Source organism: Rhyacophila brunnea, unplaced genomic scaffold (assembly GCF_057557595.1).
Source record: "Rhyacophila brunnea isolate RB1 unplaced genomic scaffold, BYU_Rbru_1.0 scaffold_10, whole genome shotgun sequence".
NCBI lineage: Eukaryota > Metazoa > Arthropoda > Insecta > Trichoptera > Rhyacophilidae > Rhyacophila > Rhyacophila brunnea.
The window spans coordinates 1300971-1317023 of record NW_028232752.1 but is presented as its reverse complement, the minus strand read 5'-3'; the positions used below and the strand labels follow the sequence as shown (position 1 = coordinate 1317023).

Below are 16053 nucleotides of genomic sequence, written 5' to 3'. Positions count from 1 at the left end.
ATAATATTATATGGTTTCGCATTTATGTAAGGTTATATTCTACGTACATATATCTATATCATATTATACTAAATCAATCGAATATTGTAGGAATTATACACAAACATAACCAACAAAAATAATGATTTCGTTTGACATTTCATTTTTGACGTTTCATCTTGTACCATAGACACCGATTTTCTCGGTTTTGGCGATGTTGCCAACTAGTCACTCGCGAGTTAAAATAGTCCGTAGCGAGTGGCTTCAAAAATAGTTGTTATCGTATACGGTATGAAACGGGCGATACTAACTTGTCATACCACACGGTTTTCGACCATACGACTCGCAAGTTCTAACATACCCGCCCAGGTGATAACAAACAGATATCTCAAGGACTTCAAAGTCAAATTCGAATAATGAAAGGAGTTTTACCTATCAATAAAATTCTTATTATTCATGTTGACTTTGAAGTCCAGGTAACTTCTACCTGGTTCCTTGAGCCATATCATAATGAAGACAACGGGGCCCAAACTCCCTACATAAAAAAGGGACGCGCAGGTATGACCAGTAAATAAAAAGGGAGGAATGACCAACGACAACAAAGGGGAAAATAAATTAGTAGAATATAACCTTACGCGAAGAAGAAAGAGCAAACCCTATCTCAATGACTTCAAAGTCAACATGAATAATAAAAGTTGTATTGGTAGGTAAAACTCCTTTCATTAATAAATAACGAAACTAAAATTAAGACCATAAAACATTTGGAAGTGTAACTAACATGAGTAATCCAAAGAGATTGGACTTCAATCTCTTTGGAGTAATCTAAGAATATAAATCGACCAAAATAAAACGAGTTTCATTTTAATCCTACCATGAAACAGATTTCAATTTAGTTTTTTTTGTGAATCCCGGGTTCTACTAACACCCTGAGCTAGCACAGCACTCGGAATATCTCACTAGATTGTTGGGCAAATAATGTGGCTTTCAATTCTTTCACTTTAAAATTTCTTAAGCTGCTGTTAATAGTATAGGTATACAGTAGGTACCATATTTTTTATTAACCGTTGTAAAATGTCGTTTTCCGTTGCATTTTTTTCCAATAGCAACCGTTGAACCGCAAATAAAACAAATACATTTGTTTTTAAAATAAATAAAAAAAATATTTCTCTTCTCAATCTTCTTGAAAATTGTAAGTGTATGCCCGTTTTTTTCTTTTTCTCTGGCTCATATTCGGATATAATAAAATTATTCGACTTACACTGCGAGCAATACTTTGCTCGCGAGCTCGGGTTGGGTACCGCTGGTCTAAATAATGAGTATTTAATGCTAAATTAACATTGGAAAATTTGATCAAGCACATTATATTATTATTCCGCTTTACAATATTTTAGTCTATGACATAGTTTAATGTCTATGATCTTGATCTGATTTGAGTCGACAGCCGATGAGTGGCGGCCTCTGCTTATTGCTTTCAAATTTCTCAGCGAGTGCAATCGTCAGCTGTTTGAAAGATTCGTGAGCTTTGACGAAGTGCGCTAGAGGCGCTGTCTGTCAGTCGACCTGCAGATCGCACGGGACTCGTAAAAGTCGGACAGTCGGCAATGAAAAGTGGCAAAAATGGCAGAAAGTAAAGGTGCCTTAATCGCGAAAACAGTGCAAAAACATGCAGGGCGGGCGAAAGAAAAGGTAATTTTCACCATTTCCATGTCATTGATGTGAATAAGATCCGTGTGGCTTGAAATCTCCTTTACCAGAGTTATCTGTGATGTTTTAGTGACTTTATTTACGTTTACTTCTGTGATCGAAAAGTGGGTTAGAATGTTTATCGGCGATATGTTTGTTTTTTTTTCGACGTTCAGTTTACGGATGGCACGTCGGAATAATTCTAAACTTGCGAGAAGATATTCCACCTGTTGCGCGGAGAAGTTTTATCATTCGCTCTTCGATTTCGCATACCATTGTCCGAGATTCGTATTGTTTACAAAACGCGACAGCTGATATCGGTCAGTTCCTTGGCGTGATTCGATTTCCTGGAGTGAAATTAATCCACAGGACTCGGTGTGTATCTTTCCCGGCGCCTAATTGAGCGTCGAGCGTCATTATATATTCGTATTCTCCAGGCCAATACTCCAATCTAAAATTAGTGTCGCCGAGTGGCATGCCGTGATCCGGGTCCCGGAATAAACTCAAAATTTCGTGTGACAAAATTCAAAGCCTAGCTTCTAGCCGCCTTTTTATCATATTAATCATTTTTTGCAAATTTGTATGCTCCCAACCGACACACAAAATAATAAGTTTTTTTTCTTTCTCAAAAAATTACGTAATTAGCAAATTTTGTGCTATATTTTCAAGGAACGAAAACTTTACAATATCTGTAAAATGAAACTTATTTTGAGCAGAAGTGGAAGTTACTTGACGTTCTTAATTTAAAATATTTTCTGTAAGAGAGAATTAAAGATTTTGTGTTGTTTAGTGTAGTTTTTTTTAATAATTTTAAGCTTTAGTGATGGAAAATACTTATTCTAGGGAAAAATTATTCTACTTTACCTACCTATTTTCCAAAAAAATCATTAGTAATACATAATACAACATTATTTAACAAGTATAAGTACACGCTGAAAATGAAAAAAAAAATCGCGGAAACGGAAAGCCATTCAAAAAAACTACTGGCATGGTTTCAAAATAATAAAAAAAACAAGTACTTCTATTTTGAAGTGTTCACACGTAAATTCACCACACTGTACGAGTATAATACCTATAATATTTACAGATTGTCAGATTGTAGCATGTAATATTGTGATACATGGAAAAGTACCATAATCTAATAGTTATCAGTTTCTTATTCGGAATTCCAATCTCAGTTTATATTTTTGAATATATTATTACTGTGGTCACCCGCTATAATAATAAACCTCCCTTTATCTTCATATAAAAAAAACTGAATCGTAGTTTGAAATAAGTAGCAGGGTTGTCACTTTTTGTATTTCAAATTTTCGACAATTTTTCCCTTTTTACTGTGAACTAGAATTATAATGATTTTATTTAACGATTCAGAACGTGTGTCATTCAGTTTTTAAAGATTTTAATTCAATGAACAAACTTTTAATAAAAATTTAATTATGTCAAACATAGTTCATCAATCAATGTTGTTTTTGAAGTGTGTTTTTTTTAATGTTTACGTACCTTCAAGTATTTATTGCTTGTATGTTAACTATAGTATCGTATCGTACAGTGGCGAAGGGTGGAGGTATGCTGTTAAGATCCGACATAAATAGTGCACACTACACTTTGTCACTTTGTTAATTTTAAAAATTCAATTAAACCTGCCTAATCCAAGCCATAGTAGATAATAGTCATACAATATTCGTTTAGCAATAAAATATCTAAAATGATTTTAAACCATACATCATTTTATATATTTTATAGATACTTAAAACAATATTTTTATCGATTATTGTTTTTAGTATGGGCAGAATTAAAGAAAAATAACCAACACCATCTGTAATATTATGTTGTCGGTGTTTTGTAAAAAGGGCGAATTAACCATTTTGGCGAAATCGAGATTTTAATGAAAATACAATATGTACCCCACTAGCTTTGTTGTGTAAAAACGGCGAATTTTTATCTCCACAGGAAAGTGCTTAAAAACGATAATCGACTAAAATTAAATTAATTAAAATTACGAAATAAAAAGCAAATGTGACATATTAGGCCTTTTAAAATATTATATAATAATACCTATTATAATGACAGTATTCTTTCTAAGCTTTATTATAAACTTGTTAGATATTTATAATCATCTACAGGAAAAAAACAAATAGATGTCAAAAGTTAAAAATCCTCCTCCTGTAAATTAGTAGCATTTTGGTTAATTCGCCCTTTTTACAAAACACCGACGATGTATTCTTAATTCAACGAAAACAATAAGTATGATTGAAAAAGTGTGCACTATTTTTGTTAGATCTCTCATTGCATACCTAAACTATTATGGTTTGGTTTAGACAGGGTTTAATTGTTTTTTAAAAACTTACCAGCACGATCCGCAAATTTTATTCTTGGTTCCTTCAATGAAAACAAATAAGTATTACTGATGATGTGCACTATTTATGTCGAAGTTTAACAGCCTACCTCCACGCCTCGTCGCTGGTATCGTATTATCGATCACAATTATATCGAATAATACATTTTTCATTGAGATTCATTCATCTTCGGTCAGATAATGATAAATTCAAGGTTTGCAGTTTCGAGATCGGTACACATCCACTTACTTGTTCTAAGTTATCTGACATTCCATTTGGTCAATCCAAACTATCAAAATAATGTTTGTATTTGATGGTATACTTGTGTTATATACTTTACAATTGTAGTTTATTTTCTCAGATTACACGCATTAATTGTATAACGTTTACACTGAATTGGACGAATTTCACTGTTATTAAGTTCTGAAATTTTTCAGTGTTTTATCGCATAGGTACCGAATAAAAATGATTAAAGTAGATTCCTACTTAATTTGAAAATAGAACATGCCTACATATTATTATTTCAAAATATACGCCGATAATAATATTATAATATGTACGTATTATGCCCTATTTTGATATTTTTCACTGATATAATAATATTCTTACGTGATACGTTCATTACAAGGTAGTGGACCATAATATAGATAAATAAATAGTTGTATAGTTATTAATGCGATTTAAATATATTTAACCAAGCAACTGTTAAAATTTCATCTTTCAAAATATAATGTCAGTCTATGATTTTTATGATTCTATTCTACTTACCACTAAATATTATACTGTAGCTAAGTTTAAATTTTACCAATCTCAGAATGGTTAATAGACGGGAGATATTATTAGCATCCCTTCTTTAATCAACCCTATCCTACGCAAATGAAGATAAATGTCGGCCAACCACAGACATCTACCCTTCAAACCGGTTTACAAACATTCATCTAGTTGGCTCCCTCCTCTGCTCAATGCTACTAAAAGCTTGTATCATTGTATACGTACTTACAAAGAGGTTGGACGGCTTTCAATCTCTTTGCGTAAGTGGTACTTATCATCTACTAATTTTAAATTATTAATTTATTTATCTGTGTACTGAATAAAAATATTGTAATACTTTATTTAAAAGGATATGCCATTATTCGAGCTTGCCATTGTTCAAAATATATATTCAAAATACACCAATCGTAATACATAGTAAATATGTGAGATTCTCGTGAAGTTCTTTCTATCTCTAATAATAATGTGTACAATCGTGCATTTTTCGTTCGCTAGAGCATGGGTTCCCAAACTATGGGTCGCGAGCGAATATTGAGTGGGCCCTCGCCACTGTATACATGAATTTTAAAAAATAGGAAGTGATAAATTTGATATTTCATTCAGCTATTTAACTTTTATTATTGAAAACCAAGTGCAGCCTAAGATGAACGTATTGTCTGAAATTTCCAGTCATTTATCACTGTTAATAAAATAAATAACTTTGACGACTATTTTGGGGAAGAGATGAAAAATTTTGATTCGTTTCGTTGGATTTGTAACCCATTTCAAGACGACTTACCAACTAGTATGTAAACAAAAGCAAGTGAAGAACTCATTGATTTATCAGAAGATACGTCACTGAAAAATAGTTTCAATCGTAAACAGTTAACAAAATTCTGGCTCTCAGTTGCTGATAATTATCCTTGCCTGTTCGATGAAGCTATGGAAGTCCTCCTCCTCTTTACTACCTCATATCTATGTGAGGTCGGATTTTCGGCTATGGTTAACATTAAAACTAAATACCGAAATAAATTGGATATATCAAACTCACTGCGATTAAAAGTAACTAAATGCTAAAACTGTAACGAAGAAAAATAAGAAACAAATACATCCTTCCCATTGAAATAACTTTGCAAAAAAACCTTGCAGGTGTACGTATTTAAGTAATATTTCTTTTATTTAAGTTGTGTTTCTTATTTCAAGAGTTTTTCATTGATATTGGTAACACTTATAATTTTTTTGTTCAATTAGAACAAAAATAAGACAGCTATAAGTAGTTCCACGACTCGCCACTAGGGAATCTGAGCATTACCAATATGTATGTCCTCTTTTCTCTAAGACAGCTAAGAGGTGGGTCCCAAGATTGGAAATTTTTGTTAGATGGGTCGGAGCCCAGTCAACTTTGGGAACCACTGCGCTAGAGGAATGCGTCGCAGGGCATGCGTAGGGTGCGCATAGGTTTTTCTCAAATTTGTTTCAAGGTGTCCATTTTTCGTGATGAATCTAGCGCACGTAGGTGTTCAATTTCTGTTCAACATCACGTCAGTATTATTGCTAACCGACTGATTCCGCGAAAATGTATTATATTAAAAATTTGCTATAATTTTAAGGATACAAAACGAAACATGCTCTGTGTACTATATTTATTACAGAAATACTATAAATTTTACATCTTTGTAAATCAGTGTAATATAAAAATATGGCAACACTCATACCCGTGAAGAATTAATTGATAACTATTTGACGTACAAGTGTAGACAGTTGACAGAGTGTGTAGTATCTATTGTTGTTTTAATTTAATAAAACGCATTTTTTTGTAATACTTATTCCACTTTTAATCAATAGATTAGGACCGGTTTCGTCCGCTTTATAGGGACATTTTCAAAAAAAATAATAATTGCGTTTTATTAAATTAAAACAACAATACAATGCAGTTCCACCATGAATTGACAGTTAACAAAATAAAAGAAATTAGAGTGTGTAGTCTTGGTAAGTATTGTGTGATGACCTAAATAATATCAACAAATAAACCAGCAACCTTACCAATCCGTAGAATTTAATATAAATTATTTTATCATTTCAATAAAATAAAACTCTACAAAGTAAATGCTGACTCAATTATTTTTTTATTAAACATTTATTATTGTAATATAAGTAAAGGCCGCGATCTCACGTCACGCAGTTGCGAAGGGTGTTCGTAGGCTGTTAAGATCCGACATAAATCGTGCACACTAAACTTTGTCAGTCATACCAACGTGTGTCTGTTTTAAAATTGCAGTTAGTGTTTGTTACTTTTTTTGTAAACTCAATTTAACCCTGCGTAAACCAAGCGATAATAGATAATAGTGATATTCGATAATAAAAAATATTCGTCTATCTATAAAATATATAAAAATATTCCACTAAATCACACATAATTTTAGATACCAGATTTTGTAGATATACGAATATGTTGTATATTTATGGTTGATTTTAGGCAGGGGTAATACGAAGGGTGCTTAATGGATATATATTGTGAATTCAAAACTATCTGCCAGGAATACTGTAATTCGCAATTTAAAAGTGATAAGTTGAAAGGCAAAGATAGGCAACATGCTAATTGATTGCACACATCTAGGCAGAAAAAGTATAAATATATACCAGTGGCAAAAGGTGGAGCTACGCTGTGGATTTTCGACATAAATAGCAGTGGCGAAGACTGCATACTAGGCGATTATTTAAAGCCTACCTTCTTAAGAAAAATATTTTTAAATTGCATATTAACATATTTATATACTTAATCACTTCATTATTTTATGTTATATAAAAATAATTTTTTTTGCCAACGAGAGATGTCGTATATGTAGGAATGTATTACAGTATTACACAGTTTACAAAACAATCTGCAAAGGTATTAAAAAATATACCACAGCGCGCCGTAAATTAAATAATCGACGTCTTGACGTAAATAAATTTCCGATTATGTGTGAAATAATTCTGATTTTTTTTCGTATGGACTTTACGTCTCGTAACCTCATCAAGTCTGCTGATTTGTATGAAATAAGATAAGCTCCTATCGCAGAGCCTAAAACATTCGCGCATAATAATGTTGTCACGACTGCGCACTTTGTCCAAAATCATTAATAATTAGATAATTAAAAAAATAATTTCAACGGCGTTTAATCGAATATTAATAAATAAGTAAGTATAGATTGTTTATGAAAATAAAAATAAATTTTATCTAATGATTTTTGATGGGTATACATGTTTTGAAAAATACGTAATTTAAACAGATCGCTCATTTTTATGTCGTCAATGAGTTTTTGAAGTTTCATTGAATTAGTCTGTCGTTGTCATTTATTAGTGTGTACCTATTCATTAGTAGTAAATATCATACTATTCTCGTAATTATACCTGACAAGTGTGCTCTTTTTATCAGATCTCCACAGCCTACCTCTTTCCAAAAGTCACCCTTCGCCACTGATAAATAGTGTTATTATTAACTTATTTATTTTCATTGACATGGTTCTTTTAGGCAGGATCTAATTGAATTCAAAAAATAGCCATCACCATATGCAATGTGTACTAATTCAACGAAATCAAGTAAGTATGACTGACAAAAGTGTACCTACACTATTTTTGTCGCATCTCCACAGCCTACATCCACCATTCGCCACTGCTGTCAAAAGTTTCCGCGGGATAAAGTTTATATGTCGTGGGTTCGAATCTCGCGTCTATTAAAATCGCATGTTGCTTTTCAATCTGTATTTGGATCTAGAAGGTGGACCGAGTGTAATATTAAGCTATATCCGTGCAGCTGACTGCATGAACTTTTAGCGAATGAATATTATGATGCATTTCTCGTAATAAAAACTTAGTTAAGAGTTATTCTTCTCGTGCCAATTTTTAAAATATCGTATTACGACATATTTCTATTCACTGGTTGGTTATTTGTGAAAATTCTTATTTAAGCGGGAATAGCATGTTGTGTCCTTCTATTATTTCCAATATTGTTAAAGTTGTCTTTTAATTTCTACTCTAAAATAAAATAGTATTCCCAGTTTCTACTATCGAATGGTCTTGTTTGTAATAAACTATTTCTTATATTCAACGAATAATTCACAAGATTTTGAGAATGTAACATAACATTCCATATATTGAACATACATAACTTAAAAACATCTCAGATATACACACTAGAAATTGAAAAAAATACGAAGCTCGACGGGATTTGAACCCGTAATATCCCTGGTATCGCGCCAACTGTTGCAATAGCCAATTACGCTACGAACGTCTTGTTTAATTGTGACAATTTAAACTAGTAGGTCATACATGAAATGCTTTGTATATTTTTCAAATATAATTTTTTTTAGTGGGTATCTATATATTTGAGATTTTTCAAGTTATGTATGTTGAATATATGGAATGTTACATTCTCAAAATCTTGTGAATTATTCGTTGAATATAAGAAATAGTTTATTAAAATTGGTTAACAAGTTCAAGTAGACATTATAACTAAAATAATTGGCGAGAGCCGGGCGTCGGTTAGTGATTAAGGTAATTAATATTCCTTGATTTAATACACAAATACCGATAGTCAATAATAACATTTCATGTATGACCTACTGGTTTAAATTGTCGCAATTAAACAGGACGCTCGTAGCACAATTGGCTAATGCAACAGTTGGCTCGAACCCAGTGGTTATACGGGTTCAAATCCCGTCGAGATTCGTATTTTCTTTCAAATAATATATGATTTTTTTCTAGTGGGTATCTGAGATGTTTTCAAGTTATGAATGCTCTTATTTGTGTTTTAACTTTTCAAATCACCCGGAATCAAAAGATCGAAATCCAGTAGTTAATAGTCGGGGTGTCTATTGACGCTTTGGGTCTGGTACTCTTGTACAACATAATCTAATTCTAATACAATATGCGCGTCGAGCAATTTCTAAAGGAAATCAAGTGTTGTTAGCTCTCAGCCGCGCATCTCCTTATTTGGGTATGACGACACGGACTGATCGTGACGTAGATCGCCGAGAGAACTGTCAAAACGGACTTACTCATGAGGCACACGTTAAAAGCATTTACTGACAACCAAACAAGAGAGAAAAAAACAACCAAAATACTTAGCGATATCACGAGCGGGGCTGGCATACAAAATACAAGGCGAAGGTGCCTTCCAGTGATGTATAACGTTTCTATCATTAGGGCCAAATTATTCATTTTAAGTAGTTACAGTATCGAATTAAAAATGAACTTTCAAATATTCAAACATGACATGAGGCGTCTAATTCAAAAAAGCAATAAGTCCACATTTGGTTAAAATCAAAAAAAAAATACGCACGTATTCTTTGTGTAGATTTACACAATATTTATTGATCTATAAATTCCAAAACGCGACAAAACCCTTCGAAAAAAATAGCGCCAAGTCTGTATTTCATATTATTTAAAGCTCGGTTGATTTCGCGCGTGTTTAAGTCAACTAATAAGGGAACGTTCAATATTGGAAATGGCGTCTCCCATGCTGCAGCATCCGATAAACTCATGAAAGTGCCACGGAATAAATTAAAAAGTGAGGTACAAGTAGCGTTACGTCTAATTTTATTTAGCCTATATTTATGACATTTAAGAGTTTATCGGCTGAAACAAATTTACATTTGGTTCGACACGGAATGCAACGGAAAAAATAATCTCACGTTAAAACAAATAATCATTGAAGCTTGAAACATAAAAATGTAGTTTGCGGCAAATATCGAATTGTGGACATGTCGCTTTTTGTAATTAGATGCCTCACATGTAACTGAACATACATAATTTTTGAAAACACTTCTGAGAAAATATATTATAACCAATAGAAAAGAATCTTTTTGAAAAAAGTAAGACACCCCCGCACGATCGAACCTGCATATCTCGGTCTTCGCGCCCATGCACATAGACCACAATGCTAAAGGCGCCATACTTAATAACAACAAATTTTAACTAATGGCTCTTTTTTTACTCTCTGAAGCGATTTATAAATCGAGCTACTATTAATATTGGCTATCGGCTTTTATATTTTAAATCAAAGTAGGTATTACTTTAATAACTAACCGACGTCACGGATCACTCCCAAGATATTTTACTGTTGTAGCTTACTTGAACAATGTAACACTGTAATTATTGAACGTATATTCAATGAGATTATTAATTAGAATGTTACATTCTTAAATCTAGTGAATTATTCGTTGAATAAAAAAATAGTTAATTGAATTTTTTGGTTTAATTTATCCTCATTAAAACACAAAAATTGAATTGAGACAGGCAATTTTGATAACGAGACTTTGTGTTGACACAGTGTTAAAATACCTGTTATGTATGTACAAACACATATTTAACTTTGAAGTCAACTTATCATCAGCCCACTTGTATTAATTCAATCCTCAAGACATCAGTTGTTCTGAATAGGCCGCACATGAATATTCTGCTGCTGGTAACGAATGATATTCTCACATATTTACAAGATGAAACTATGAAACGTACTCAGTGTCAGCTCACTCACACTATAGTTCTAACATCGACAGAGATTCGAATATTCGAAGAATAAGCAACACTTCCGTCTTCCTCCAAATGTGATAAATCAGATTTTTACTAGTAAGTTTTTCGTGCCTAATTCCACGCATGTGTTTTGCGTGAAGAGATTTTCACCTAGTTGTATCACAATAAACTAAAAAATAATTTACATAGGCGTCGTTTTATAATTCCTTAAAAGTGTGATTAATTAACTGACTCGTATATCTCTAACTTTTCCTACTGTATCTTTATTGTCTTTCTACTTCATCCTATTCATGCTCCATTTTCCTTTTAACTTATTCTTTTTTATTTGTTTGAAAAACAATGTAAATGACATACCCACTGTGAACGTATTATATCCACAACGTGTTTAATAAATACATTTTATTTGCAATAATTAAGGTATTAAACCATTTTACCATGTTTCAATGAAAACCTAATCACTGTAATTATTTCGATATGATGGATTTGTATTCATAATTTGTCGGATGGGCCTCTGGAGGTTCGCATACGGCATGCGGACCGCGGTTAGTGTACCACTGGTGTAATTTATGTAGATACAAGTTGATCTGGAATGCGTTTAGCTTACTTTCCGTTTGGCGTTCACCTTCAATGTTCATTCAAGTTGGTATGTGCTTCCTGATAAAATGTGTAAATGTTTAATATAAATGTATGCAATAATCCTTGTATATTCGGGCTGCCTATAGGGCGACTAATCGCAAAGATAACATTTTAATTGCAAATAATAAATTGGATTAGGTATATTATATAGTGTACAAATATTGTCTTATTGATTTCGTCGAATATGACAAAAAAGACACAGTGGATACAATTAGTTCTTTTTATGATACATATTGCAATAATTTGATTGTAGAAAGGAAAAAGGAATTAACCCTCAATCTTTTTCAAAATAGGTTTTATTGAAAATAACATTAAACACGACTAAATAAACGCTGTGTCCAAATGCTGTTATAATGTTAGATGGAAATGCCGAATTATTGTCTAAATCTACCTTATATAAATGTATTTTAAACAAGTAGTTAAGTGGGGAAAAGGATTTAACCATTATTTTTATTGGTTTTTCTTTAATTACCTCAATAATTAATATAACATTAGTAACATAAAACATTAAAATAACTATCTTCATGCACTTAAGATTTATGTATATTGTATAAACTTTGACAAAAAATCATAACAAAAACGTCTTAGTGCCTCTTGTAAAATTTATTTGTGTGGGTTAAGTCCTTTTTTCGTTTTAAAATTTGAATTGTATATATTCGCTTGAAATAATTGCGAATGATTTTTATCATTTTAATTGAACAGTCAATTTATTGTTGGACAGACATTTTATTAATAAAAATAAAACACAATACTTTATACCTAATACTCACTCCAATTAATTTCATTACGATTAGGACAAGTTTCATCAGCTTCAATAGGACAATCTCTAAAAAACACATCTAAAGAAAAACATATTCTTACATCGACGTATGCGAACAAATCAAAAAATAAAAATACTTATGCATTGGAGCCATTAACACAAATATAAGAGACTTTTCTGTTCGAAAGCGTTTCAATCAAGTATACATACCTACTTTCTCTATTTCTAATCTAATAAGTAATTAAATGAAATTCTTATACTATCAATCTAAAACCTTCGCCGATAGATTCGTCATAGTCGGATTTCAGACATAATGCGAAAAAAATCGTCGATTTACTTTTCGTATTAATTAACTTTGAACATTTCATTATTCGATGTCTCAAATATAGTAAATCCGCCTACTTCAGCTCGTACAGTAGTGTAAATAGTTCATGATTCTAATGCAATCGATCAAAATGTATGTTATAAATCTTGCGTTTTTCATTTAAGTCACCTTACCTTGCGCCTATAGATGCTGATGCTTGACAATAGACGTAAATAATCCAGTCGTCTCAACCAAAACAATTTCTGTTTCCATCGGTATTTTTAAAAGCTTTTATCTAGTTTGTTTTAGTTACAACGAAAAGCTCTTCAAACTTTCACCTCGCAACAATCCTATTCCCATAATATAGGCGTACATCGGTCGACCCATTTTTTGTTTCATATGTATGCGGGTATATTTCAGTTGAGTCTGCATTTATAATAAATACTCTTAAATAAATATTTTATTACATATTAGATTATGAACACAAAATAGGTACTGTATAATAGGTACTAGTTAATCGAATGGTAGGGTGAATGATTCATTTCATTTTCCTTTTCTTTTATAAGTGTTTATTAAAAAAAAAGGCGTCTTTCACACAGGGAACCAACGCAACATTGTCAATTCAATAAAATACCCCATATTCAATTATATTGATAACGATTTCCTACACAACCACACTGTTCCATAGTGTAAACGTCATTGTAAACAAAGTGTCATCAGACCAGAAAGAGTATCTACAGTGTAAAATTAAATTAATCCTAATAAACAGTGCGGTTTCTAAATTATTTGTAGAGATGACACGGCTTACTGGGAAACTCAAAATCTGTCCCACGAATATCTTTATGCCCACGCCACCCGTTTCCGTTCTTTTCCACTAGGTACATACAGCTAGAGTTGGGATTCGGGAATTCTCGAGAAATTTTCAAGATTTTCCATCCAGAATCTCGAGAATTGAAATATTTAACATTTCGGGAAATCCCGGATCTCGAGAATCTTTTGTCGGGATTCGGGATTTCTTTATTATCAAATATTAACGATTTTCTAAATGAAAAAAGTGGACAGAAAACACAAAACATTCAAAGACTGATCGGGGCATTTATCACAATTAAGCCATTGTCGACTCAAAATGAGCTCAATTTTTGCAACATCATGTGTCTCAAAGGCGTACGCGATTGTCAGACTAAAAAAACATGATTTTTTGGAATTTGTATGATTTTACACTGATTTTAGGATTTTTACAGGTTTTGTTTAATTTCCCGATATCTCGAGAATTCTCGAGAACTCTTTTCTGGAAATCCCGAATCTCGAGAATTCAAAATTTCTTCATTTCGGGAAATCCTGAATCTCGAAATTGAGATTTTCTCGGAAAAAAAAGTCTCACTATAGTAATATAATATCTAACATACAAAAATATATTACCGTTCACTGAAAATGACCTTTGTTTATTTTTTTATTATAACTACGACCATTGACTTGTGAACGCTGAATCTAAATAATAAAGGGGCCCTCGTAAATAATCTTGCTCACAGATATGTTTATTTAAAAGATATTTTTTCTCAAATAAATAAATATATTTTCAAGACTGATGTTGATTTACATTGCAATAAGGGTTTTTTTTTCTAATAAGCGTGTACATATGTCTTTACTGCGTTGTTGACATATTCTGCTAACGTGTCCACATATTGTATCATACCATACACTTATGACAATTCGGCACTATGTTTTCGACATGTGTATAATGCCGGGTCCACACCGGCTACATGTCGCGCGACAACCTCGTTAAATTTTACGATAAGTGTGATAATTATCGTAAAATTTAACGAGGTTGTCGCGCGACATGTTGCCAGTGTGGACCCGGCATAAGCCAATACAAAGTACAAATGGCGATCAAACAACGTTACAATTTTACCGTCAGCAACAAACATGCCGTAGCGCAGTACATTATATTGGCAACACCACACGCCATGGTGTCCGATTCTATGCATTGAGTAATTGTACGATTTCAAGATGTCAACTAAATTTCACGGATAAATTGACAAGTTGTAAATTCGCTAAATGCGCGTAGTAGACTTCACTTGGCCCACAGGTTTAAATATTTGTGTCGGCTTTTAGTTAAGCGCGAAGCCTTGCATAGTTTTCCGATGCAGTGATTTTAATTAGATATCCTACTATAAGATTCTAAATAATCTCTTATTTTATCTGATAAGTTACTGTTTTGTTTGAATTCATCATTCATCATCAGCCGGGGTCAATCCACTGCTGGATGAATGCCTCCCCAAGCTTCTTCCAACTCTCTCGGTCCTGTGTCATTCGCTGCCACGTATTTCCGCCGAACTTTACCAGTTCGTCAATCCAGCGGCTTTTAGGGCGACCCTGTGGCCGTTTCGTGCCCCTTAGGTACCACTGGATGACGGCATTTGTCCAGCGGCCGTCCCTTCGGCGAGCAATATGCCCCGCCCATCTCCATTTCAGCTGTTTGGCAACGTCTATTACATCGCGTACTCCTGTCTGCTTCCTAACCCATTCGTTTCTCTTACGGTCCTTTCGCGTGATGCCCAACATACATCTCTCCATGCCTCGCTGTGCGACTCTTAGCCTTTGGAAATCTCTCGTGTTGAGGGTCTACGTCTCGCAGCCATACGTGAGCACGGGTAGCACACATAGGTTGAACACCCTACGCTTAAGACATAATGGTAGGTCACCCTTGAAGATACTATTCAGACATCCGAAAGCACTCCATCCCAGCTTTGTTCTGCGAGCAATTTCATCGTGCATGCTTCCGTCTATGGGCACCTGCTGTCCGAGATAGACGTAGCTGCTGACTTTAGCTGGCTCGAGTTGGGTGCCATTAATACAGATAATCGCAGGGTCCGAAAAACAGTTCCTCATCACTTTTGTCTTTGATACATTTATCTTTAGGCCGACCGTTTGACTGACATCCGCTAGTTCTTGCATTCTACCTTGGAGGTCTTTCGGGTCTTGTGAGAGTATAACAATATCATCTGCAAAGCGCAGGTGACTGAGGTGCGCCCCATTAATTGGAACATATTTTTCCTCCCAATCAAGTTTCCTAAATAAGTCCTCAAGAGTAG

General features: G+C 33.3%; 1 protein-coding gene across 2 annotated transcripts in view; it reads left to right on the top strand.

Annotated features, from left to right (window-relative positions):
- The first annotated feature begins 1532 nt into the window (after positions 1–1532).
- Positions 1533–16053, top strand: part of Amph (amphiphysin) — a 231315-nt gene continuing 216794 nt past the window's right edge. For both annotated transcript variants that reach the window (XM_085949633.1, XM_085949627.1), the window contains exon 1: positions 1533–1665. In XM_085949633.1, the coding sequence (XP_085805759.1) occupies positions 1597–1665 (69 nt within the window). In that variant the 5' untranslated portion in view covers positions 1533–1596. The remainder of the gene's footprint in view (positions 1666–16053) is intronic.